Genomic DNA, 27,195 nt, shown 5'->3' with positions numbered 1-27,195 from the left:
CCTCCCTCCAGTTTGTGGTCGAGGTTGACGCCTCGGACAAGGGGACAAGGCTGTCCTCTCGCAGCGGGACCCCAGGACCCAGAAACGTCACCTCTGTGCCTTTTTTTCCCGTCGTCTGTCCCCTGCCGAGAGGAACTACGACGTCGGGAACTGAGAGCTACTGGCCATTGTATGGGCCTCAGAAGAGTGGAGGCATTGGCTGGAGGGGACTAAACTACCATTCATCATTTGGACAGTCCACAAGAACACAGTCTCTTACCTCAGTTCCACCAAACGCCTTAACCTTCGACAAGCTCGCTGGGCTCTCTTCTTGAGCAGGTTTAATTTCAGTCTCTCCTTCCGTCCTGGCTCCAAAAACAGCAAACCACATGCCCTGTCTCGACTTTACTCACACCCCTCCAGCCCTGATGAACCAGAACACAGCCTTCCTTCCTCGTGCTTCGTTGGAGAAGCCACTTGGCAGATCGAAAAGGTGGTTCAGGAAGCCCAAAAGACTCACCTGGATCCCAAGACCAGGCCTCCAAACTGACTGTTCGTACCTGATTCCGCACACTCTCCGTTCTTCAGTGGGCTCACAACTCCAAACTCACCTGTCATCCTGGCATCACCCGCACCATTCACTTCATCCAGCAGCATTTCTGGTGGCCCAGCATTGTTCAAGACACCCGGGAGTTCGTCCGAGCCTGCTCCGTCTGTGCCTGAGGGAAGTCTTCACACCTGCCCCCAGCTGGGCTGCTGCCTCCATTGCCTATCGATAGCCACCCTTGGTCCCATATCGCTCTGGATTTTGTTACCGGTCTACCTCCTTCTGAAGGTAACTCTATCATTCTCACTATTTTCGATCGCTTTTCCAAATCCATCCATTACATACCCCTCCCCAAACTACCATCCACCTTTGATACTGCGAACCTCCTTATCCAGCAGGTCTTTAGAAGCCACGGTATTCCCATCGATATTGTCTCTGACAGAGGTCCTCAGTTCTCATCCCTGGTATGGAAGGAATTCTGTAAAGCAGTGGGTGCAGGAGCCATGTTGTCGTCAGGATATCATCCACAGACCAATGTCCAGACGGAGCGGGCAAACGAATCCCTTGAATCTGCCCTCCGTTGTGTTGCCGCACGCAAACCCTCCTCCTGGAGCTCATTCCTCCCATGGATTGAGTACGCTCACAACTCCCTCACCAGTATTGTAGCCTCTCCTAGCGGTACCATGGCCCACCTTATGACAAGTAAGCTATACTGTCCCTCGCTTCCCTTGTTAACTCTTGTGTCTCCTCGTTCCCAGTGCTCCCCTGTGTTCCTGACCCACATCATTCCGGCCACCAAGCCAGCCGCCTGCTCTGTCCACTGCCTACCACATAACCCTCACCACATCCAGGACCACCTCCATAACCTTTCCTCAATAAACTGTTCATCAGTTTACATCTGCCTCCGCCTGCTCTTGGGTCCAGCTCCTCCCCACATGTGACACATGCGTTTGTAAATGTGAGGATCGGCCACAAATAGATTTGTGTTTTGAATAACTGATATGTTTGCTTTGTGGCTGCCATTTGTCTATGTGCATAGTAAGCCAGTAAAGACAAGGTCAGAAGGTTAAAAAAAAAAAAAAAAGTTTAGTCGATGAACATAAAAAATAAAATTAAAATTTACTGTGGTATGATTTAAAAAAAAAAAAAAAAGAACTCATGGCTAATACCATTTTGGCATCATGTATTGAAATAAGCCTTCTCTGATAATTTTATAGAAGTAGAAACATTCATACAAGTACTGTCTATTTCCAGACATGCACATACATAACATTAGTACGAGGGCCGGAACTTTAATAATATATACCTTAATTAAGATTAATCATCTCCAGAAAATGTAATTAATTTAATTACATTTTTATTTCTGCACTACAGAGGACGTGGAACTGAAATAGTTATATTTCAATTGGAAAATATTCTTATTGTGTCTATTTTCTGTGTATTTAATTGACATATAATTAATTGAGAGCTATTGCAATTCATTAATTGGATTTTGAATTATTATTTTTTTTTAATTTTTTAATCAAGTTCTACCACACATGTAAGGTGCATATCGTGACTTTAACTCCCGAGTTTGAAACTTACGGTATATGACGGTTTCTGTTTCTGCAGACTCCTCTGCTTGTGTGCAGGGGGTGTAAAATGATGACATCGACACGCTCCCACACATTCAGAGTCACCAGACGAGGAGAGTGTGAAAGAGTTGAGACGATATCAGCCTCCCTCACACAAAATAGGCCTGGAAATAAGCAAAGCCAGACACCATTTCCTAATCGCTACCCCATTTGTGGTCATTAAGCCATGTGATGAAATGTCTCGCTGGCACCATGCTCTATCACTAGAATATTTCTTCGTCTCCTTCCACCCAACACTTGGCCCGTCTCTAAACTGGTTTTACTGTGGCCCCTTCTACTCAGGCTCTGATTGTGTGACATGACTCCTCTCGACTGTACACACTTTCAGAAGAAACTCAGCAGGTCAGCTACTTTGGGTAACGTGCCTGTTAGAAAGTTTAAAGATGGTGTTTAATGACTTAAGCTGTGCGGCTCATTTGAGCTGCAGAAATCGGCAGTCAGCTGTTTCAACATTACACAAAAAATACACACAGACTTGAGGGCCAAGCTTTTCTCACTGGTCAGAGACGTTTAAGCTTATGCCCTGACACATATGCCCCCACACGCACACACAGGATTTCTAGAGGAAGAACACAAAGAAAGGATTCATGCTGACCATGATCCATATATGTGTAACACATATCTGACAGCTGGGATTAGGTGTATTATCTATAGGAGGGGCATATGTGTGTGCGCGTTGGTGTGTGTGTGGGTGCGTTTGACAGTGACAAAGCAGGGCCATTCCAGCAGGTCTGTGGTGGTCACTAACTCTTTCCTCACCTCAGGCCATAAGCCTTTTTTCTTGCTTTGACACTTTCACTCTCCATCCTCTCTGCCAGCAACTTCTGGAGGTAAGAGAGCGAAAGGAATAACACCAAAAGGGTCAGTGGACACAGTTCCAGTAAAATAGTGGGACTCAGTGTTGGATGTTTATATCATAAGTTGTGTTATGGATGTTCATAAGGCCAAGGTATGAAAATAAAACATCCATCCATCTATCCATTTTCCATACCGCTTAAGCTGTTCTGGGTCACAGGGTGGTGGAGCCTATCCAAGCTGTTGAAAGGTGGCCCACATTCTCTACTGGTCACCAGTCAATCACAAGGCACATATACTGTAGATCATAGTAGTGCGAATGGTTGTTTGTTTGTATGTGCCCTGCGATTGGCTGGCAACCAGTTCAGGGTGTACCCCGCCTCCTGCCCGATGATAGCTGGGATAGGCTCCAGCACGCCCGCGACCCTAGTGAGGAGAAGCGGGCGCCCACATTAACATGTATTTATATATATTTTTTTCGAAGCGTTAAAATTTACAGTGGCATGGCGAAGATGAATCCGCTCCACAAATGATCGACCAGCAGTGGGTTATGTCATCTACATGGATTGGACAACTACAAATAGTTCCGGGGAGAAAAGCCCAGTGGGTTCTGTGGCATGGGAACTGCGCAATATTTATTAGATTTACAAAATTTGCCATCACAAAACATAACATGGATTAAATTATTTTAAACACTTTCCACAATGGAGTAAATTAGCATATATTACAATTATTATTTTTTTGGGGTGTAAACCTAACATATCCATGAAAAGAGAAAATAACCATATTTACAGACTTTTTTCGTGTGTGTTTCGGACAACAGTTGAAAAAAGATCCTAAATGTAGATGTAAATGTTTTACATTGAACAGTAACGGTATGATCAAGTCTAGAGCAAACTTGTGCATGTTTTTGGGCAACTCTTGATTCTGATTGTACTACTTAACGAATGTCCTTCAATGTACAGATCATGCTCGCTGATTTTGTATTTCAGACCAACAAGCTAACAAATGCCCTTGTTACGGAACAGCTGTTCTCTTATTGGAATATGTGTTTGCTATAGAATCTTTGCGTCCCTCTTGTTACTCAGACCTTTTGTTTTGACTCCTTTGTCCTAATCTCAGTCTAAATCCAGGCTTTGTGGCACTCCGGTTCCCTGTGGAAGAGGTCTAAAGTTGAAGTCACCAGCGCAATTAGATACTTCAAACTCTGCACCACTGTCAGGAGGAGAAAAGACAACACACATGCACTTTGTGACACAAACACACACACACAGACACACACACCACCCGTCCTCGAAGCTGACAGGGACTGGGCAAGAGTTCACTCTGCCACTGTGCTAACTATCCCTCTTCGTCTTCCTCTCAGCGTTCTCCCTCACAAGCTGCCTTTTGAAGAAGAGTGCTCACTAGCAATCTCTCTCTTCTCCTCCCTCTCTGCCCTTACCGTTGCGTGCACACCAATGCCGATCCTCCATTCTTTTCTCTTTTATCCGTCTTTTAAGCAGATGTTTGTCCTTCACTGTTGCTATTGTGTCCGCTCCTTGTACTGTATATATAGCATAATTATCCCCCCGAGCACCATTTTACTCCAACAGTATCTTTCCGCACTGCATATTTCTAAACTTGAAAGTTAACTTCAGTGATGAAAAAAAAAAAAAAAAAACTTCCTAACTGAAATTATTATGTAATTGATCATCGGTTCAAATCAAAGACAGGTGAACTGAAAATAGCATATACTGTATATTTTGGGGTTTTACATGAAAAAGCATTTTCACTACTAAGATCGCACTGACTTGACTTTAACTATTTTACATGCTTTGAATGCACCCCTGCCTATATCCACTGTAAAAAGGAATTCTATATGGAGGTCTAGCTCTGCTTGAGTAACTTGCACATTGATTATTTCTGCTGTTTTGTTTATTGACATCATGCTAGCTAATGAAATACCTCATGATGTACAATATAACGATCTAGTAGAAATCAGAAAATGTCCTTCCTTTACGTTTTATTTTCCCAAAGTTATCAGAACAATCCATGTTATTGCCTATCTGAAAAAAAAAGGCTAAAATGCAAGCAATTTAAGTTGTTGCAGATGGCATTTTCTTAAAGAAACTGTGCTGACTACACTGTTATCTTCATCAGGATTAAAATTTCACATATTTACAGAAGGTAATGTAATGCAACACACTAGATGCAATAGTAGTTTAGCAAATGTACACTTTTCTGGAGAAGCGTTCTCATACTACAAATTCAACAACAAGGCTGTGGTCCATCATTGTTGTTTTTCTGCCTACCTTGAACATTTAACACTTAATATCCAAGGTTTTCACAAATTACTATTTACATGAAAATCTGGGGCGGCACGGTGGATGACTGGTTAGAGCATCAGCCTCACAGTTCTGAGGACCTGGGTTCAATCCCCGGTCCCGCCTGTGTGGAGTTGCATGTTCTCCCCGTGCCTGTGTGGGTTTTCTCAGGGCACTCCGGTTTCCTCCCACATCCCAAAAACATGCATTAATTGGACTCTAATTGTCCATAGGTGTGAATGTGAGTGCGAATGGTTGTTTGTTTGTATGTGCCCTGCGATTGGCTGGCAACCAGTTCGGGGTGTACCCCGCCTCATGCCCGATGACGGCTGGGATGGGCTCCAGCACGCCCGCGACCCTAGTGAGGAGAAGCGGCTCAGAAAATGGATGGATGAAAATCTGGTTGCTGAAAGACTCGACGTATCGTGAAAACAGTCAGCAAGATGATAAGAGTCCCTCTGCCCTCCCTCACGAAGCATTTCAACACCCAGCTTACCTGCAGAGCTATCAGCATTGCTGGGGACATTTTCCACCCTCACAATTCCACTTCAGTCTCTTGCCTTCAGGGAAAGCCTCCATGTCCACTCTCAGGATACTGAACTATATCCACTAGCGCCATCATCTACCTCATCCTCTTGCACAAAAACACTACCTCTGTTATTTTGCAAATTGACTCATTACATCCACACACTGTAAATTAGATCACTTGCTGCTGACTCTTTTCCCCCTAAAAATAACAACCTACCCTATCATATTTGCTGCTGTTGGACATTGGCATGACTTTCTATGCATTTCGTAAGCTGCTCTATTATGCAACGTTTTTACTGATATAGTGTACAGTGGTTTGAATAATCTATTTAGGTTTTAAAGATGAATACAATAAGGACTTGAAGTATTGAATACAATACTTTTACAGGGGTTAGGGTTACGGTTTAATATACAACCCCAATTCCAATGAAGTTGGGATGTGGTGTTAAACATAAATAAAAACAGAATACAATGATTTGCAAATCATGGTCAACCTATATTTAATTGAATACACTACAAAGACAATATATTTTATGTTCAAACTGATAAACTTGATTATTTTTAGCAAATAATCATTAACTTAGAATTCTATGGCTGCAACATGTTCCAAAAAACCTGGGACAGGTGGCAAAAAAGACTGAGAAAGTTGTGGAATGCTCATCAAACACCTGTTTGGAACATCCCACAGGTGAACAGGCTAATTGGGAACAGGTGGGAGCCATGATTGGGTATAAAAGGAGCTTCCCTTCCATTCACAAGCAAAATGGGGCGAGGTTCACCTCCTTGTGAACAAGTGCGTGAGAAAATAGTCAAACAGTTTAAGGACAATGTTCCACAACGTACAATTGCAAGGAATTTAGGGATTTCATCATCTACGGTCCATAATATGGAAATTGTGGACGTTGTGTCCTTTGGGCCAGAGAAAAAGAACCATCCGGATTGTTATGGACGCAAAGTTCAAAAGCCAGCATCTGTGATGGTATGGGACTGTGGTCGTGCCAATGGTATGGGCAACTTACACATCTGTGAAGGCACCCTTAATGCTGAAAAGTACATACAGGTTTTGGAGAAATATATGCTGCCATCCAAGCAACGTCTTTTTCATGGACGCCCCTGCTTATATCAGCAAGACAATGCCAAACCCCATTCTGCACGTGTTACAACAGCGTGGCGTCGTCGTAAAAGAATGCGGGTACTAGACAGGCCTGCTTGCAGTCCGAGACCTGTCTCCCATTGAAAATGTGTGGTGCATTATGAAGCGTAAAATAGGACAACGGAAACCCCAGACTGTTGAACATCTGAAGCTGTATATCAAGCAAGAATGGGAAAGAATTCCCCCCACAAAGCTTCAACAATTAGTGTCCTCAGTTCCCAAACGTTTATTGAATGTTGTTAAAAGAAAAGGTGATGTAACACAGTGGTAAAAATGACCCTCTCCCAGCTTATTTGGAATGTGTTGCAGCCATAAAATTCAAAGTTAATAATTATTTGCAGAAAGCAATAAAGTTTATCAGTTTGAACATTCAATATCTTGTCTTCGTAGTTCATTCAATTAAATATAGGTTGAACATGATTTGCAAATCATTGTATTCTGTTTTTATTTATGTTTAACATAACGTCCCAACTTCATTGGAATTGGGGTTGTACATCATCCATATGGTATTGGTTGGGCATGCTTGGACGAGCCCCAGCTGATCACGTAATAGAAATAGTAGTGAGTAGTACCTTCTCCCACCTGATTTTTCCAATGGAAAATCATCATATAGCAAGTAGTATACCATTGTTGCATACATAAACAGCCCCAACAACAGTTTGTTTTTATGCGTGCCATGTGAAGGTTCCTCCATCCTTAACTGGTTTCTCACATGTAAACACACTCTGACCACCTCCCCTGACTATCTTTTATCAGGGATATGAGCAGCCTCTCATTCTAACCAATGTAGCCCATTATATATCACTGATGTTCTGCAACACGCTATGAGGGCACCATCACACATGACAGCTGTGGGAGGGTGATTCACAAAGTTTTTTATGCAAACTAGATGCAGAAAATGTGTTACACAGTCAAGTTCAAGCTGCTGCAAGATTCCTAAGAATTGCCCCCACGATCGTGAAAGGACACAGAGGAGCGATTCTAGAATCCCAGAATGTCATAATTGTGACACAGACATTCATATCATGACACGCTCTGCCTAATATAGCGACAAAGACACACAAAAAAAAAAGCTGTTCTCAAAACCCATGAAAGCATCTGCGATCTGCTCCTCTCCTTGATATTGTAATGAGTCTTCTTGGTCTGCTAATGCACTCATAAGTATTCATTACAGAGGGGTGGACCTCAAAGCAGGTGCTGCAAGTGGCCAAATGGATCCCGCGGAAACATTCAGATGATCAATCAAAAAAGCAGAATATTCATAGACATCCTCCAATGACTCACACTTATTTTGTTTTAAATCTAAATAATAACTACTCATTCCATGAATACATTGTTTCATCTAAAGTTTATTTGATGAGTAGCAACACTGCCTTAGGGGCATTAGGAGCAGTGTCAAACTGGACCGAGTGTTTTTATTGTTTTTATGTATTATTATTTTATTTTTTTATACTTAATAGCCTACAGTAATATATTGAAGGGAAAAGTAACATCCATCCAGCCATCCATTTTCTGAGCCGCTTCTCCTCACTCGGGTCGCGGGCGTGCTGGAGCCTTTCCCAGCAGCGGGCAGGAGGCGGGGTCCACCCTGAACTGGTTGCCAGCCAATCGCAGGGCACATACAAACAAACAACCATTCGCACTCACACCTACGGGCAATTTAGAGTATCCAATTCATGCATGTTTTTGGGATGTGGGAGGAAACCGGAGTGCCCGGAGAAAACCCACGCAGGCACGGGGAGAACATGCAAACTCCACACAGGCGGGGCCGGGGATTGAACCCGGGTCCTCAGAACTGTGAGGCTGACGCTCTAATCAGTCGTCCACCGTGGCGCCCAAAAGTAACATAAGTACGTAATTTTCTTTCATAAACTTGAAAGCATCAGCTCCTAAAATGGAAACTTATGCTCCTGTGGGGCACAAATCATTTTGCTTTACGAAGTCAGACCAGTGACGCCTTGCACCGTCAGGAACTACAACTGCAAAATGCCTCTCAATATAATACAAACTACAAATATATATATATAAACACAAACTTTGCTAGAGCTTCCATGTTGGATCTCATTACAATACAATAATGTTGTGTCTGATGGGCGTTTGTGTTTGTTTGCAGTAATAATCACCGTAGCCCAGCATGTATAAGCATGCAACTATTGTTTGCTCGTCATTGTTTTCACAGCATTAGCTGGAAGCAAAACATTGTACAATGTGCATGAAACACCAATATTGTTTTACAAAGTCAAGGTAGACCGTGAGCTGACAGATTGGAATTAGTCCTTATAACTACTATCTTATTTCCTTGCTAGTGTAAAAAGATGAGTTGAAATGAATAAATGCACTGGGAGAAAAATACAAAGTTTTATTAGGAACGTCTTTGCAGCTTTAAAATATATATATATATATATATTGCTTTGAGATTTGGGCTTCTCTTCTGATGGAGAAATAGAGCAAACTTCTTTGCTTGAAGCTGAGTATTGATAAACAGCCATATGTAATTTTCTATCTTGCAATTAATAAATTTTTGCGTGAGAATAAGATATTCATTAATATGTTATAGACTTTTACTAACAAAAAAATAATTAAAAACAACCCAGCACTATTCAGAATGACTCATATCATTTATATTAAAAAAAAACAAAAAACTTCATGTATAATAGATAAAATAAAGCAAACTACAAAGCCTTCACTCCAGAATTAGCGGCAATGGAGCCAGTAATTGACTTTATTTCATTTTCTCCAGTCTAGTATGAGCAGCCAAAGAGAAAAACACCAGTCCTGTCTTTTTTCTTGATGGGGGGGGGAAATAAAGTTTGACAAAAACACTCAGAACGGCCCTTGCGTATGACTTCATGCAAGCCCTCCGCATAGCTCGCAAGACATATGTCATGATGTTTCAGTACATTTTGTGTTATTTTTATTTTTTGGGGGGGTTTGGGGCTGTGCAGTTAATAAAGGTTTTATGACCCTGGTACAGAGTCATATTTTGTAGTTGTTTATTTTTCCAATACGTATCGGAGGATTGTGTTCAACCATACAAGTTCCAGCGTAATTGCTCCATTGCAAGGTATTACTATGCAGTTGCCTTTCACTATTTCATGACAGCAGCATGATTGATGATTCCAGACTATTTCCATTTTTTTCCCCCCAGCTGACTGCAATGCATAAGGAAATATAGAAAATAGACCCAAGGGCAAAACCAATTGGATGTAACCAATCTTGGGGTTTGAACGATTAGCAAATAATCTCTGCATGAATTTGATAACATTCCTCAATACTTTGTGTGACCTCCAGACCACCACCACCACAGCAGTCTGAAAAAAAAAAACCCATCTCATCATCTGTCATCAGCGAGGCTCATTTGAGGGGAATAAAAACAAACAAACATTTCTCTTTTTAATTGAACCCACCACATGGAGGACTCTTTAATTCTCCTGGAAAAGCATTGCAATCACTCTATTATTATTATTATTTTTGTTTTGTTTGATTATTAATGCTTTAAGCAAAATGAGATGAGGGGCAAAGCCAATAACAATACTGTTATTCATATTCATGCTGTTTGGGCGGCTGCTTTGCTATTAAAAAACCAAAAAAACAAAAAACATGCTCATTACACAGACACTGCCTAAAAAGAGTGCTACATGTGAGAGGTCAGGTAATGTGTGCAAGCACTGAGGCTTTCTACGACAACAATCGTTAGAGTCACTTTAAAGCCTTCATCTCGCCACCAATGTGCCTCTCCTAACTCAGACGCTGGCTGCACTAATGGAGTTTGGACTACACCGGAGGGAGAAGGCCAAGGGAGCAAAGACGATGAGAAAGATCAGGATTGGATCTTGAAATATTATTAGCAATGGGATTTTCTCGGGAAGCATAATCATACTAATAGGTTTTATTTATCCTTTGCAGTGGCTCATTAATGTTTCCAATTCTTTCTTCAGGGTAATTCAGCAGATTCTCTGTAATATGAGTGGAACACCGAGATCATTGCATAAGATGAGACAGTACATACGGATTTGGAACATTTTCTAGGCGGAGGGAAAGGAAATGAAAGCAACAAGATGGATAGGCGAACAAGCAAATTATGACAGAAGAATTTTGATGTTTCTAAATAGAACCTGACAGTGTCGATGCAAGACAACACATTTTGATCTGCCTCTACAGCAGAGTTTTCAACTAAAATTTCAGAATGTGAAGCAAAAGAGTGAGATGCAAGAAGATTGTATTAAGACGGAGCTGGAATGTGAGCGAAAGTGGATGATATGTCCCAGGTGTGTGCTCCATCCTCAGCACTAGTTAAGACCCAGGCACAGCAAACGCCTCAGCCATCCGTCACCATGGAGATAACAAGCTGTCCAGACCGGAGAGGATCACGGGCCACAGAGGCCGGTCACTCACCACAGGAGCCAATCAAAGAGGACGACGAGAAGAGACTACGTTTGTTACAAAAAAGAAGAGAAAGGGCAAGAATGACAGAAAGAAGGCCATGCAGGAGGATAAATACTATGGGGGTTCAGCTGTACTGATGTTTCAACGGGGAAACATATCAGTCAATACTCTAAATCGCTGGTATAGATTTCCTTTAGGAATGGCTGCACGGTACAAGTAATTGAAGTATATTTCACTTACATCTTAAAGTGCCCCTATGGAGCAGGAATGATGTACTCACTTATGGCAATCCCACCTACAAATGTCAGGATTTTATTGGGACAGGATGGCGAGACACATGCACATACAATCATTAAATAGTTCCTCACTGTAATACAGACTGAGTCTGTGCAAACTGAAAATTTAGCAAAAAAACGAATCTATAAAGTCCTGCAGTTGCACACAGCGAGTGTGTCAGAAGTCTGGATGGAAGAATCTGGGTAGATGAAAAGTGCACATCCAGGTGCGGTTCACGGGAGAATACGGCTTTGTAATGAATAGTACTGTCTCGCTGCATGTTCTTTAGAGGACCAACATATTAGAAACAGCATTGATTATGGTGCAGTGCAGTTCTACACCACCGCAAATCACCAGAATACAATAAACATTGTTAAATTAATACCTCTTCGAAAGTGTCAGTGAATATGGAGCGTCATTATCGACATATAGGATTCTCATTTGGCTGTGCACGTGTACCCAATGAAGTGTCCTGAAGCGTATTGTAAAGTGCGCTGTAACGAGAACGAATAATAGCGCGTGACGGGGAATGTGTGGGGGTTGCAGCATCAGAGGAAGTGCTCCAGGTGCTCTGCTGCAGGCGTGGGTGACTGTCATTGGAGACACGTATGTGTGCATGTGTGCGTGTTGTTGTGTCACCGAGGGCCTCTCTTAACTGATTGGCGGACAGATTTATTGATCTGCCAAGAGATGGTGAAACAGGCCATTATTACCCTCTCATAAACGCACATTATTTAACACACACACACATGCTCACGCAAACACACACACGGTCACGCAAACACACACTTCACAAACCTCATCTGATCTTGTCATTACATAAATGCAATGCATGATACGCTTACATGCACCTTCATCATCACGTGTGACATGATAGCATTGGCCTTAGTTCAAGCGGATGCAACAAACGCATGCACACACGTGCACAAACGCGCTAACTTATTGCTAAGGAGACACAAAATCTAACACATACTCCTCAGCAAGCCTCTGACCAGTCTGTTTAATATATTCACAGCAGGCAAGAGTAACACATCACAAACCACTGTGTGACGTGTTTGCTTGCTTTCTCAGCTTATTCCAACAGTTACTAGGCAATAAAAAGCTCAGGCTTGAGAATTTTCTGTCACATTTTTATATGACTCACACACACACTCTCACGCACAAATATTAACTATATACTATTGTTAGAGTTAAAATTCCTGTAAAGTCAACCCAGATGTTTGTTTCCAAATACATTGTACAGTATCGGTTTGAAGATAACTGCTAAAAACAATGCAAAGACTGAGAACGTCTTACCGACTTATTGAGATACTGTATAGGCCTCTAGTTTCATGGACTGCGGAATTGTGTCAGAGTACCAAAACTACCAAATCCTGATTTTCATGCAAGTGCAAGGTCTGCTGTGTGTTTGCCAATTTGGCAGACCAGTGTGCGACAAGCTGGGTGTACCGGTACAATGAGGGTGCATCCATTGACATGCACACGCATTCATTTTCAGGGCATTGAATCGGACAGAACAGTCTAGTTGCAATCGATTCAATGCCCTGAGAATGTCCGTCGAATACGCTGAAACCACTCCCCGCTCAACTCTCTCCTGTTTATCAAATACCAATACTTCAACCTGAAAAATGTATGGTACTTTGTCTTGCACCGCCACCAGCTAGCTCGCGAGCTGAGCTCCATTTTAGCGACTTCCAAAAAATTAGGAAAACTGAAATGATGAAAAACAATTCAATGCTATATCTCCTCAATTCAGTACTAAATAGTTCTCTGTCAGTCTGCACATTTTCAGCAATTCAAACATATAATGTATTTAGAAACACATTTCTGAATTTACAGGGTGTTTAAACAAGTCACGAATGTACAGAAATATATCCATGATTGTATAAGTCCTTGGCAGCAAACGTGCAGTAGCAACCAGTTTGTGGTCAAAAAGAGGTCTAATGGCCTCCAAAGACTGCTATTGTTCACACATGATAGTGATAACTCTTGTTGTCCAGAGCCACTTGAACCACTGAACAACAAACCACAGTGAAATCAGTGAGGGAAATAAGCTAAACCAAATTGTGTGTGTCCTCTTACATTCCAGTGATGGATGTGCACATGGAAAATGCTGCAGCTCAGCGTGATCTTTGTGTGCCCCTGATGTGAAAGGATCATCTTCAGTCCCACCGCCACTGTCAGCGAGGGCGGTCAGTTAACACACAACTGATGGTTCGGTGCCACACAAATGAGCACACACACACACACACACACACACAGAGATTAAAGTCTACGCAAAGTCTTTCATTTGGGTTTCATTGTACTGACGTGCCACGAGCAAGTTCACCATAAAGCAGACCATGCGCAAGCAGATATAGGTAAAGCCGTGATTACTCAAACAGCGGTTCTTTATCCAGAGAACAATGCATATGTTTCAAGGAAGGCATTGATTTGAGAATAAATTGTACACATGCTTATTGATGGATTGTGATTGGTCGATAGAGAATTGCTACTTGGATGTTACAGTGTGAATGAAAAGTATATATCAGCAGTTTTCAGTTCCTTTTGTTGTTGGTACTGATCAATACATTTGAATGGGGAACTGATAGTTGCCTGCTTTAAGTTTCTGCTAGTGATGGGATTCAATAAACACATATTTAATTATTTTGGGACTTTGTAATTTATGCACTGCATTGCCATTAATCCAATTTTGATTGAATAAATAATCAAAAAATGTTTTTCAATTCCAATACTGTACATTTTGGTTGACAAAATACACATACATCAACTGCTAACTTAAATCTTGTTGTAAATCTGTTTGAACTGTATCTGGTTGGGATCATTGTACCAAAGTTCTTTGCTCTAACCTTGGTCTATACTATAACTGTTGATGCCTACATCAGGTCTGATGTTGTTAAGTCACAGAATGTTTTAAAAATGCCATGTGTCATGGCCGGCAGGGTGGACAACTGGTTAGAGCGTCTGCCTCACAGTTCTGAGGACTGGGGTTCAATCAGGTTAATTGAAGACTCTAAATTGCCCGTAGGTGTGAATGTGAGTGCGGATGGTTGTTTGTTTGTATGTGGCACCTCGATTGGCTGGCAACCAGTTCAGGGTGTACCCCGCCTCCTGCCCGATGATAGCTGGGATAGGCTCCAGCACTCCCACGACCCTTGTGAGGAGAAGCGGCTCAGAAAATGGATGGATGGATCCATGTTTTCATGGCAATAGGTTTTGAAGACATTTGTTTCCTGTTTGAATTTTGGCAGAAAACCAGCACCTGAAACGCAAACCAAATCCGGGTGTAGCATCCCAAACCGAACAGTAACACTTGATAGAGCAAAGATAATTACAGCTACATAAGTGGGATCACTTGTTAGTTTTCTTTTTTTTTAAGTGGCTGGTCTAACCCTCCTCTGGCACAGAGTTGCACCGCCCGCCACGCAGGATTTACGCCTTCCACAAAATTAGAGCCCATGGTGTGCATTACAGAGGAGACCACTGTTTGAGGCTATATGCTACAGTATGCCTGAATTTTGGCATTAAGTATTCACAAATATATTTGCACCTACTAACTAACAAACAAATGGTTAGCAACTTAAATGAGCTCCCAAAAAAGCACCACAGTCCAGTCCAGTTCCAATCCAATATCCAAAAGCTTAACCCTGACGAACTGCACATGCAAAATGACATTTAAATGCACATTGACATTATTTCTGATTACAAAAATAACAGCATTTCCACCAGCGAATGAAAGGATATGGACTGGAAACCATACGGATGCACCAGCTGCGGGGGCAGGTGGTCTGCTTGAGGCAGAAGAAGACCACGGGCGCCAGCTCGGGGAAGGGCACCACAAGCGTGCTCAGGTCACTTCCGATGCTGGCGTCGTCACCTGGACCCGCTTCCTCGATGATGTCATCAGCCTGCGCCGAGCCATACTCCTCACAATGCCCTGGCACTGCCGAGGAAATGTTCCCCAGCGGCACAGGACACTCCTCGCTCGTCATGGCAACCCTGCTGAGCGCTGAGAGAAGAGATTGGAACAAGGTTAAGGAAATTACATTTTATTGATTATAGTCGAGAAAATGTTGTACAACACACAGTGATGAAAGCGGGGAGTATTTGATTCACAACATCGCTGTCTGTTGAAAAGCATGTTTATCCCATGTTTTTATGATAAAATCTCACAAAATTTGGACAGATCATTTGAATCATGATGAGAATCACTGAGTTAAGAGCACTAAGAGTAAATCAATATCAGCACTTTAAAAATGCAAACAGATCAAAACTTATATGAGAATAAACGCATAGGAGAAAAAGTTATAAGTAAGGTATCAGAGGGGAAATGTTTTATTATCCAAGACAATGTTTTAGTTGAAGGAGATAAAAAATTGTTGCTGACATAACTTTTTTCCCCCATAATATATATATATATATATATATATATATAATAAGATTATGAGCTTTTTTCTTGTAAAATTACATTTTTGAATTCCAAAGTTTGTATTAAAATTCTTGTAATAATATGTCATTATTAACTCAACTGTATATTATGTTGTTTCAATGAGGCCCAAATTCTCCCTTGTACTTAATTTAGCGCAATCACTGCATTCATGTTTTTGCTCCAAAACAGTAGGGGGGAGTCCTGAAGTGTAATTTGCTTTAAAGCCGCTGTGGTGAAAACAATTTAACAGCAGTAAATGGGCATTTCTTAAGCTTCAAAGGCATGAGCTGAAGCTAAATAAGCCAAACCAATTAATTTACAGTAAGTACGTGTTAAAGGCTGACACAATTTAAAGTTACTTAAAGAGTAAGGTTTGCGCAGATGTACACGTGAAGTGCACATGCTGTCACAACTGAGAACATTATGCAATTAGGGATTCCTATGTAGCAACAGAAAATACAAATCACATATTGCTGCCAGAGAAACCACACGATGTGATTAATGCATAAAATACTCGCAAATAAATATTACAAAAAGGTAAAAAGAACAATGAACATAAGAGTGATGAAAATGCTTTTGGATTTTTGCCCCAGCTATCCTTCCAAACATCAAACCAGCAAGTAAAACATGCAAGTCGGACGTAGCAGCTGAAGCCTGAATGGATGCAAAATAACATATTGAGCTTGGGAGTCCTCTTGCTTTTAACTTGCAGCCAAATTAGGCAGCCAGCGTGGAGGCAAGCCAAGGCTGGAAACTCACTTACAAATACACATTCACGGACAGAGATGCTAGGCATGCAACTGAGCATTGGGAGCATTAACTGAGGAAGGTTTGCAGATGGGTGCGTGATTATTTTAAGCAGCATGAACACGTGTGAATGTTCGTCTTCAGTAATTACTACGTACACTGTGGATGAATGCGTGCAAACATGTAGGTGTGTATTTATGCAAAATCCTACTACAGCAGGAATGCTACCAAGTGCTGGTGTAGGGAGAGGCTTTGTTTTTATAGGATAATTACATTAAGGGATATTTATTATTATTATGGGCAAATAGGACACGAGTGATAGAATAAGCAGTATGTAATCCTTCTGACAAGATCCTCTTCAAGAATATCAAAAACACAACACAAAACCAGCCAGAAAAAAAAAAAAAAAAAACAGGCTTTTGTTTCCCAAGGCATGTCATGGAAACACAAGAAGCAAAGCTTTGTACTAATTCTGTTTCTACACCAGCATAGAAACATGACAAGCGTGGCTAAACTGATTGGGTATTATTTAGAATATCACAGTTATAGGCCTAAATCATATTTATATCTATTATATTAATCATATATTTTTATTCATAAGAAAATACAAACAACATATACATTTCCATGTACATTTTCCATTGAGTTTTTGACAATACAAGCCGTGACGAGGCTTAATTTTTGTTTCTAAACGATAGCAAAAATTTGAGATACGAATGCGTATCAGACCACCACCGCTAGACGACGCCAGCAAATTTCATAACATTCGGCCACCATCAATTAACATTGGTTTCCTTGCAGTGGAAGGACAACTTCAGTTGGTTGGGCTCATGCACCATTAAAATGGTTTGCCAACCGCCAATAGATCCCACAGAAGAAGAAGAAGAAGAAGAAGAAGAACACAGTCGTGATTTCTGTTCGAATTTTTTGTGTTTGCAGGTTATGTGGAGAGCAAATGTTATTAAGGTGTGTTTTTATGTAGTACAATACTGTCGAGTCCACTTTTGCTTATGAAAAAACATTAAAAACTAATTTGTGGTGTTTGTGTGGGGGGCTGGAATGGACTAATTACATTTCCGTTCATCTCAATGGGGGAAGATGATTTGAGATATGAATGTTTTGAGACACAAGTGTGGTCACTGAACAAATTAAACTGTACTATATATATTTAAAAAAATAATTATACAAATGAAAGCCATGGAGTTTCTGTACATCCCTGGAAACACCACAATCACTCCTCAAAGTGAATAGGGACTTTTTCAGAATAGCACAATGATAAATCATTTGTTTTATTACTAGTACTATAATGAGTATTCATCCATCCATCCATCCATTTTCTACCGCTTAGAAAGTTGGGACAGTAGCTTTAGCAGGGACTTCCCTCTCCCCAGCCACTTCATCCAGCTCTTCCGGGGGGATCCCAAGGCGTTCCCAGGCCAGCCGATGCCTAGGGAGGCATCCGAATCAGATGCCCCAGCCACCTCATCTGGCTCCTCTCGATGTGGAGGAGCAGCGACTCTTCTCTGAGATCCTCCCGGATGACCGAGCTTCTCACCCTATCTCTAAGGGAGAGGAAACTGCGGAGGAAACTCATTTCGGCCGTTTGTATCCGGGATCTTGTTCTTTTCGGTCACGACCCACAGCTTGTGACCCTGCCAGGGGCATAAAGCCCCAGACAACTTAGCTCCTAGGATCATTGGGACACACAAACCTCTCCACCACGATAAGGTGACGGCTCAAGGAGGGGATAATGAGTATTAATATAAAAAATGAAAAATTACATTTGCATACCTGGATAAAAATGTAAATAAAAACGTAAGAAAATAATTCAATGAATAAAAAGCAGATTGAAATAAATTTGTATTTATGTACTGTACATTAATTTTCCATTCCAACGTATGTACAGCATATTTATCAATGTTCCGTTGCAGTCAAGCATGTTTTCCTCCTTGTAGGTTTAAATATAATCCAAGTGCAATTTTTAATTGAAACGCATTTTAATGATTAACATAAAACTGCATCACCATCCTTTTTGTTTAATTTTGCATAAATCAGGTTCTTTAATTAAAAGAATGCATGATAATAATAGTGTCTCTGCCCTGGTTTGTAATATTTCTTACAAAAAATAATAATAATAAAGCTGTTCACTGCTCCGCCATCAGGAGATGTTCTGGGATAAGGGGAGAAAAAAGGAATGGGGAAAATCCATCCATCCATCCCTTTTCTACCACTTATCCGAGGTCGGAACGCGGGGGCAGTAGCTTTAGCAGGGGCACCCAGACTTCCCTCTCCCCAGCCACTTCATCCAGTTCTTCCGGGGGGAATCCCGAGGTGCTCCCAGGCCAACCGAAAGACGTAGTCTCTCCAGCGGGTCCTGGGTCTTCCCCGGGGTCTCCTCCCGGTGGAACATGCCTCACCGGGGAGGCGTCCAAAAGGCATCCGAATCAGATGCCCCAGCCACCTCAACTGGTTTCTTTTGATGTGGGGGAGTAGCGGCTCTACTCTGAGATCCTCCCGGATGACGGAGCTTCTCACCCTATCTATGAGGGAGAGCCCGGTTACCCTGTGGAGGAAACTCATTTCGGCCGCTTGTATCCTGGATCTTGTTCTTTCGGTCAGATTTGGAGGTGCTGATTCTCATCCCAGCTGCTTCACACTCGGCTGTGAACTGCTCCAGTGAGAGTTGGAGATCACGGCTTGATGAAGCCAACAGAACCACATCATCTGGAAAAAGCAGAGATGCAATACTGAGGCCACCAAACCGGACCCCCTCTACGCCTCGGCTGCGCCTAGAAATTCTGTCCATAAAAGTTATGAACAGAATCGGTGACAAAGGGCAGCCTTGGCGGAGTCCAACCCTCACCGGGAACGAGTCCGACTTACTGCCGGATATGCGGACCAAACTCTGATTCCAGTTGTACAGGGACCGAACAGCCCGTATCAGGAGGTTCGGTACCCCATACACCCGAAGCACCCCCCACAGGACTCCCCGAGGGACACGGTCGAACGCCTTCTCCAAGTCCACAAAACACATGTAGACTGGTTGGGCGAACCACACTGCCCCTCCTGGATCTGAGATTCGACTTCACGACAGACCCTCCTCTCCAGCACGCCTGAATAGACCTTACCAGGGAGGCTGAGGAGTGTGATCCCCCAGTAGTTGGAACATACCCTCCGGTCCCCCTTCTTAAAAAGGGAGACCACACCCCAGTCTGCCAATCCAGAGGCACTGTCCCCGATGTCCACGCGATGTTGCAGAGGCGTGTCAACCAGGACACGTGAGCTTTGAAGTCCCCCAGCAGAACGAAGGAGTCCCCAGTGGGAGCGCTCTCCAGCACCCCCTCTAAGGACTCCAAAAAGTGTGGGTACTCTGAACTGCTCTTTGGTGCATAGGCACAAACAACAGTCAGGACCCGTCCCCTCACCCGAAGGCGCAGGGAGGCTACCCTCTCGTTCACCGGGGTGAACCCCAATGTACAGGCAATAAGTATACACCTGCTCGGCGCCTCTCACCATGGGCAACTCCAGAGTGGAAGAGAGTCCAACCCCTGAGGACTGGTACCAGAGCCCAAGCTGTGTGTGAGGTGAGTCCGACTATATCTAGTCGGAACTTCTCGACCTCACACACCAGCTCGGGCTCCTTCCTTGCCAGAGAGGTGACATACCACGTCCCAAGAGCCAGCTTCTGTAGCCGGGGTTCGGATCACCAAGGTGCCTGCCTTCGGCCACCGCCCAGCTCGCACTGCACCAGACCCCTATGGCCCCTCCCACATGTGGTGAGCCCATGGGAAGGAATGGGGGAAAATAAAATAATAAAAAATAAAACTACGTATATGTATTTTTTTTTAAACAACCAAATCATTTAGGGGGGGGGGGGGGCGTAAGAACTTTTTTAGCACGGCGAAGACCCAAAAATATTGGCCTAACCATAAACAAACAAATGATTTTGGGGGGGCTCAAGAACATTTTAGAGCCCCCCTCAAAGTAGGCTTAGCAAAGCCACTGTGCGTGACGCTGATAAATAATTATTCTCTCTGATTCTTTTACCCTGGTGGGTGGCTTCTTTGAATCTAACAAATTTTGAAGCCCCCAAAAATAAGACTTAATTTTATCCTCTGATAAGAGCTGGAGAAAACGAATTTTACTGCCAAAAAAATCCCTTCTACAATACTCCCTAAAGCAAATGATAACGTAAGAGAAAAAAGATTTATATCTGATATGATTCAGTTTTGAAGATAATACGACACAACTAATACGGTTGCATTATTTATTAAAGCTGCATTGCCACTTAGAATATGCTCATACCTTTTTTTTTAATGCATTCATTTTTTGTCATTGAGGATTGGAAGACAAAGGAAAATGACTGACACCAAATGAGACGCACAGCAGCAGAATTCCTCATTACTCAATATAAAGTTTCATTGAGAGTTTCGTAAAGGGATTTTCCCTATATAACAATGTAAAAGGCAAAGAAGTACATATGCCTGATGCGTGTGTTTCAGTGAGTGTCTCCCTTTGTGTGTCACTGTGTGTGATTTGGGACAACACTGAGCCAAGCAGAGCTGCCATGGTTCTGACTGCCACACCAACTTAACACCTGCCTGCAACCTCTCTGGAGCTTCAATGTGACACAACACAATACAATCGGCTGAGAACACACACATACTGTACACACACACACACACCTACCTATACACACACATGCGCACACACACACACATGCATACGCAAACACAGCCTTGTGTGACTGGAGTGAAAAATGAGCAAGAGCATTGAGCATTTCAGAAAGGGACACATCCCTGATGAATGGTATAGTATCTTGTGCATGAATGTGTGTGTGTGTGTGTACACGCACACACACACATATACATTCTCAGCTTCGTCAGCCACCTCGAACAATTTTTGCATGCGGTGACCCGAAACAAAGAAGTTTGGATGCATACTGCTGAATGATCAAAATGACATGTTACTCTGTTAGCGAGCCTATCAATATATTCCACGAGAGAGTGTAATGTATTTATAAATTAGCCACTGACAGAGGAGCCGACCCAAAATGGGAAAATATCTTTCAAAAATTTCATTAATGTGACTGTGGCCAAATGGTGAACATAATTCCCACTTGGCAACTTAATGGCAAGTATACATCAACATGTTTCTGGTCAGGCACACTCTGAAATGTAGATCTATGATTTAGGCTGCTTGAATATGGAAAAAACGTGGTCGTTGACCGTGTAGTGGTCAACTCTCCTAACTTCTGTACAAACAGCATGGGTTCAGTTCTCACTTAGTGACAGTGTGAGTGTGGATGGTTGTCTGTCTCTGTATGTGTCCTGCAATTGACTGGCAACCAGTCCAGTGTGTAGTCTGCCATTTTCCCAAAGGCAGCTGGGATTGACTCCAGCTCCCCTGTGACCCTGAAGAGGTTACGCACTTTAGAAAATGGATGGCAGGATGCCATCCATCCGTTTTTTACACCACTTATTCTGTTCAGGGTTGCGGAAGGAGGGACAGAATATGGCAAAACACATTCATAATAGGACAAGGACCTATGGTGGTTTTTTTTTTTTTTTTTTTTTTAACCTGTGTTCAAAATGGGCCATAAAAGTGCCCTACAAAGGCTTAAATGTGTCATTCATGGCACACATTCTACTTCTGTTTCTGAGTTTGTCCTCACAATTGTAGAAAAAATATATTCATCATACTAGCTAAAATCACAATACTCTCATGATTCAAAAGCATTTATCGGGGAGTAGAATTTGAAGGTCTCTCAGCTGAAGAGTTACATTATCACCAACCATTAGACACAAAATGGTTTGTTAACCTGCTGACGCTCAAGTATTCTGAGACATAAAGGTGTCAGACCAATCTTCTGCTTTGTCCTGTTTTTGATGCCTTCAGCCAGACATTATCTTTGGATGACAGACGATCTGAGAGGCACATTTAGCTTTAAAAGCCAGATGTTCAATGAGCTAACCTCCTTAGCTGGCCCATAGAATACAGCAAGACAAGCTCTGAAAGCACATTCCTGCATGAAAGCTTCAACATCAGTGCAATCACCTGTGACATAAATCAATGAACAATTGCAACAGAGTGGAGATCAATAAATTCTAGTTGATGTTATTCTACTCAAGTCCTTTCTGAGGCATGCCTGTCGACAGGAATACAAACGAACAACTGTCAAACAAATAATCATAAAGTAAGAAAAGAGTTTCACTGTGATAAAATACCAATTGCACTCAGTGGAGCCACACTGAAGAAGTAGCAATTAAACTGAAGGGGAAAAAAAAGACAGAAAAACATTACTTGTTTGTTCATTATGAGCAGGCTACTTCTTGTTTCATCAGGGATGATGTAAGATGAAAATGTTTTGACCAGTTGCGATTCTGGGGTGGAGGAAGCAATTCCATTCGGACTCAAATGGCAAAAAGAGAAAATACATTTTCCTTACAAAAGCAAACAAATAAAAAATAAATCATGGAGCACCATATTTGTTGCTGACAATTTGTTAGTCAGCAGCCTACTCCTTGGTTCCTGGAGGACAACATATTGGGTGGACGAAAACCATACCACCTTTTATTCTGGGGTGGTGAAAATGCTTACATTGTAACTTTAACAGCAAAAAGAGAAAAAAAAAATAAATAAAAATAAATAAATTACAAATATTGTGGATCAGCATATTTCTGTTTGCTAGTTTGTCATTGAAAATGGAAGAGACACAACCATTTCCATTCATTCTGGGGTAAGAGGAACCATTCATGTGCAATGGAATGGCAAAAAATAAATAAATAAATAGAACAATTTCTCTATTTGCATTTTATAACAAAATGTGTGTCAAATATTGATGTTATCTTTCACAGGACGTCTCAACCCCCAACAACGCTTTTTTAAAGTTTTTGCTTAAACCTGCTAACCAACACAAGCAATAAAAGCAAGACTAATATTCCTGCATCTGATTATCATTACGAGCAGCAGCTGCAAACATTTTCATCCACCCCATCACAAATTGGATATTGGTACTGTAGTTTTCATGTAATCCTGGACAAATACATAAACAAAATAGTTAAGATGAGAATCTCAAATTGTCTTTGCAATCTTTCGCAACAACAAAAAACTTTGTCTCTGTTTAAGTTTGGTTGTGACTGAAAGCTCAAAATGTTCCCCCCCCCCATGTGTCTTCTGAGTCGATGTGCTCAATTTAAAGAATTCAAAATTTCCAGCCTCATTTTCCCACTCTGCTACTTTCTCTGATCGTCTAATCCACATTTGCGCTATTTTAACCTCTTGTTGCACCCTTCTTCCTTTTTCCACTCTCTCCCTTCAGTGATAAACAGTGAGCCTGAGCTTTTTTGTCAGAACGCATCTTTAGAGAGTAACTGTCAGTAGATTACATGGAGCCAGTGGCCCCATCAACCTAATCTGTTTTAGCGCTATTACCTGTAAACAAGCCGCCAGGAATCTAAATTTACTGTTTAGGTGGATATCAGTCTGCCCAGCTTCAAAGCCTACACAGCTCAATGCAAGTACTGATGCTAATACATGGTGCACTGAATGGACCTCAGTCACCTACCCACAGTATATTGGCATGGTGCTAAAATAGTTTTAGAATTAGATAATCTTCATATTAAAACAAATTAGGTCTTTTCTTTTTTTGGTTATTTTGTTATTGTTCATTAGCAAATTAGCACCCAAACGGTTGATATTCACCATGTAGGTGCAATGGTTTCTCAAGACTCTAGCAAGCCCACCTCAATGCCAGTCAAATTCGGGTGAATAGGGAGGGTTGGAGTCAGCAAGGGCATCATTCCGTACAACCTATGTTGTATATGATTGCGCCATGTTGTTTGTAGTTCAATAAAAAAAAAAAAATTATAGAGTGCAGTGTATGTGAAGTGTCAAAATATGGTTTCCTGATAAGAACAACTGATGGAGTATTTTTTTTCACTTTGCAGCGAGTTGGTATTTGTGAGACAGTCAGTCACCAGGCGTGCAGGTGTGAGTCACCGGGCTGTAATTTGTCTGCGATTGTCCAGTTCAGATGTGTTCGGCTGCATCGCTCGGTGTGCTGCGGGGCTTTGAGGAGATCACTTGCAAATGAAGCAAATGAAAATATGTCACACCCCCTGAAGGCTTAATTTGCTTTCTCTAATCAACTGTGCTATGTTCTGTTTCTTTGTATGTCTGTGCCTAAGTGATGCAGGGAGGAGGGATAGTGCTTCATTCCATTTACGCCATTGACTGATTTATAACAGTGTACCTCAACTCCCCGGCACAAATCTATAGTGGCAAGAGAGGGGTGGTGTGATAACATTGCTGATGATTTATTGTCAGACCTCTTGCTGTCATTCTTATATCCTGATAAATGACACACGCTCTTTCCACGGAGAGACCGACAGCCGTCATACTTGTGGGCGTAGCAAATCAGGGTCAATCATATAGGGCCTAGTGCCGCCTGTCAACTTGAGAGCGAGTGTGTGTAAAATATGTCCGCATGTTTTCAGCCTCCTGCCCGATGATAGCCGGGATAGGCTCCAGCACTCCCGCAACCCTTGTGAGGATAAGCGGCTCAGAAAATGGATGGATGGATGGATGGATGTTTTCAGCCCATAATAAGACAAAATGGCTGCCTTCTAACGCCACGGTGGCAGAGGGAGATTGTTTGTTGAATAAAATATGCTGCGAGGGCCATGTTTTGTCAAGTAAAAAAAATATCCTCAGACAGCAATGATTGAAAATAAACATATTCAGGTACCTCGGCCAACTTGCATCAAATATTAAGATGCTTGATCTGATGTTAGGAATTAAAACGTGAAGGAACATGTAGCAGCGCTCACAATATTCCACAATGCTCCACAATGTCAAACATGTAGGATTGGGGTTGTGACAAAACTGAACTTCACAACCTTTTTGACCACACAGACCGGTTAATACAAGATAAAATCTGTGATGGCAGTTATGGTTTAACCCTACAGCAATACCCATTGAAGACTCCCTGTAAAGACGTAAAAAGCCACCTAAAAATAAATTCACGGAAAATACAACACAGTAAAATTAATATTAACCCATCATCGATGCAAGGACTTGATGCGTTCATACGGTCCTGTTCTCATTTTCCCCTTGGGTTTTGCAGCCTAGAAATTGTATAGTGAATAATAACATTATAAACAGTGTAAATGTATACTGCAATGATTTAACCTTTGCTAATTTTGTCATCTCTCATCAAACATTCAAGATCAATATGGTTCTTGTCTTGATAGAGAGCAGTAATTGAAGTGAACATTTTCTGAAGGCAAATCTACTTTCCAAACTTTGCTGAATTGAAATGTGAAGAATGCTTGTTGTTGCCCTCATTTGCCTCTTCCTACCCCAATGTTGGATGTTGAAGTCAATAAGAGGGGAGAATTATGCTGATTGATAGATAAGGAATACTGTATGAGACAAATAAACGAGTGTTACCAAGGCAACCAGTGCCGGGTAGCACTTTTGGGAGACATTATGATTTAGTTTCACTCACCCCGACACTTCTCCTTCTTGTTATTGCCAACGGGGCTCAATGTGTGTGTTGCAAAGCTACAAATTCCTTTGCTGCTACCTAAAAGCTTCCGTGCTTTATGATCCCAGGGATGGAGTTAACTCCACTCCACATGGTGAAACGTGAAGTCGATGGGGACAGGGAGTTCAGGGTAAATTACAGTATGTGACAACGGATCTCTTTTTCATCGGCTGAATGGGAGAAAATGGGGAGCACAGCTGTCAGCATTTCTTATCCCTTCTGCTGTCTTTTTTTTTTGCCAAATCTTCCCCCACATTTGCGCTCTTTCCATTAGATCTGGCGGAAAACTGCTATCCCAAGTTTGGAAACTTTGAAAGGAAGCGATATGTGTGTGTGCGTGAGAAGATTTCTCTGCTGAGAGCTCTCTTTTACTTCATATGTCCCGCTCTGCAATTTTACGTCATGGTGTGAGAACGTCCACTATGGGCATATTTATGAGGACTTGTTCTTTGCAAGTGATTTGCATTGACAGTAAATTCGTCAGTTGCGGTACAAATAGGAAACATGAGGAACGACACTAGAGCCATGAGATGACACATCACGAAACAGGTGAAGACAAAACGAAGGGATAGAGTTGATCATGCAAAAGATGGAGAGAGAGACAGGAAGATGACGAGAGAGAAGGCAGTCATTGAAGATGACAGAATGACGAAAAGAGATAATGAAAGTGAAGGACAATGGTCATACACGGCAGGAAAGAGGAAGTGGCGCAGGACACAAAAGAGATGCTATCTGTAAGAAAAATAGCAGCGAGACAAAAATAGTCATTTTGTGATGATAATATACAATCTCTGGCCACATCCTGCATAATCTAATGATATACAATATATGACAAATATGCTTATTATTGCAGTTGTAGTTTGCA

General features: G+C 41.9%; 1 protein-coding gene across 1 annotated transcript in view; it reads right to left on the bottom strand.

Moving 5' to 3' along the window:
- The window catches only part of LOC133414365 (voltage-dependent T-type calcium channel subunit alpha-1I-like), a 149,923-nt gene that overhangs the window by 98,634 nt on the left and 24,094 nt on the right, over positions 1 to 27,195 (bottom strand). The window contains 1 exon segment of the mRNA XM_061699653.1: positions 15,349 to 15,613. Within this exon segment, the coding sequence (XP_061555637.1) occupies positions 15,349 to 15,596 (248 nt within the window). The 5' untranslated portion in view covers positions 15,597 to 15,613.

Source organism: Phycodurus eques, chromosome 16 (genome assembly GCF_024500275.1).
Source record: "Phycodurus eques isolate BA_2022a chromosome 16, UOR_Pequ_1.1, whole genome shotgun sequence".
NCBI classification, from domain to species: domain Eukaryota; kingdom Metazoa; phylum Chordata; class Actinopteri; order Syngnathiformes; family Syngnathidae; genus Phycodurus; species Phycodurus eques.
This window is presented reverse-complemented; position numbering and strand designations above follow the sequence as displayed.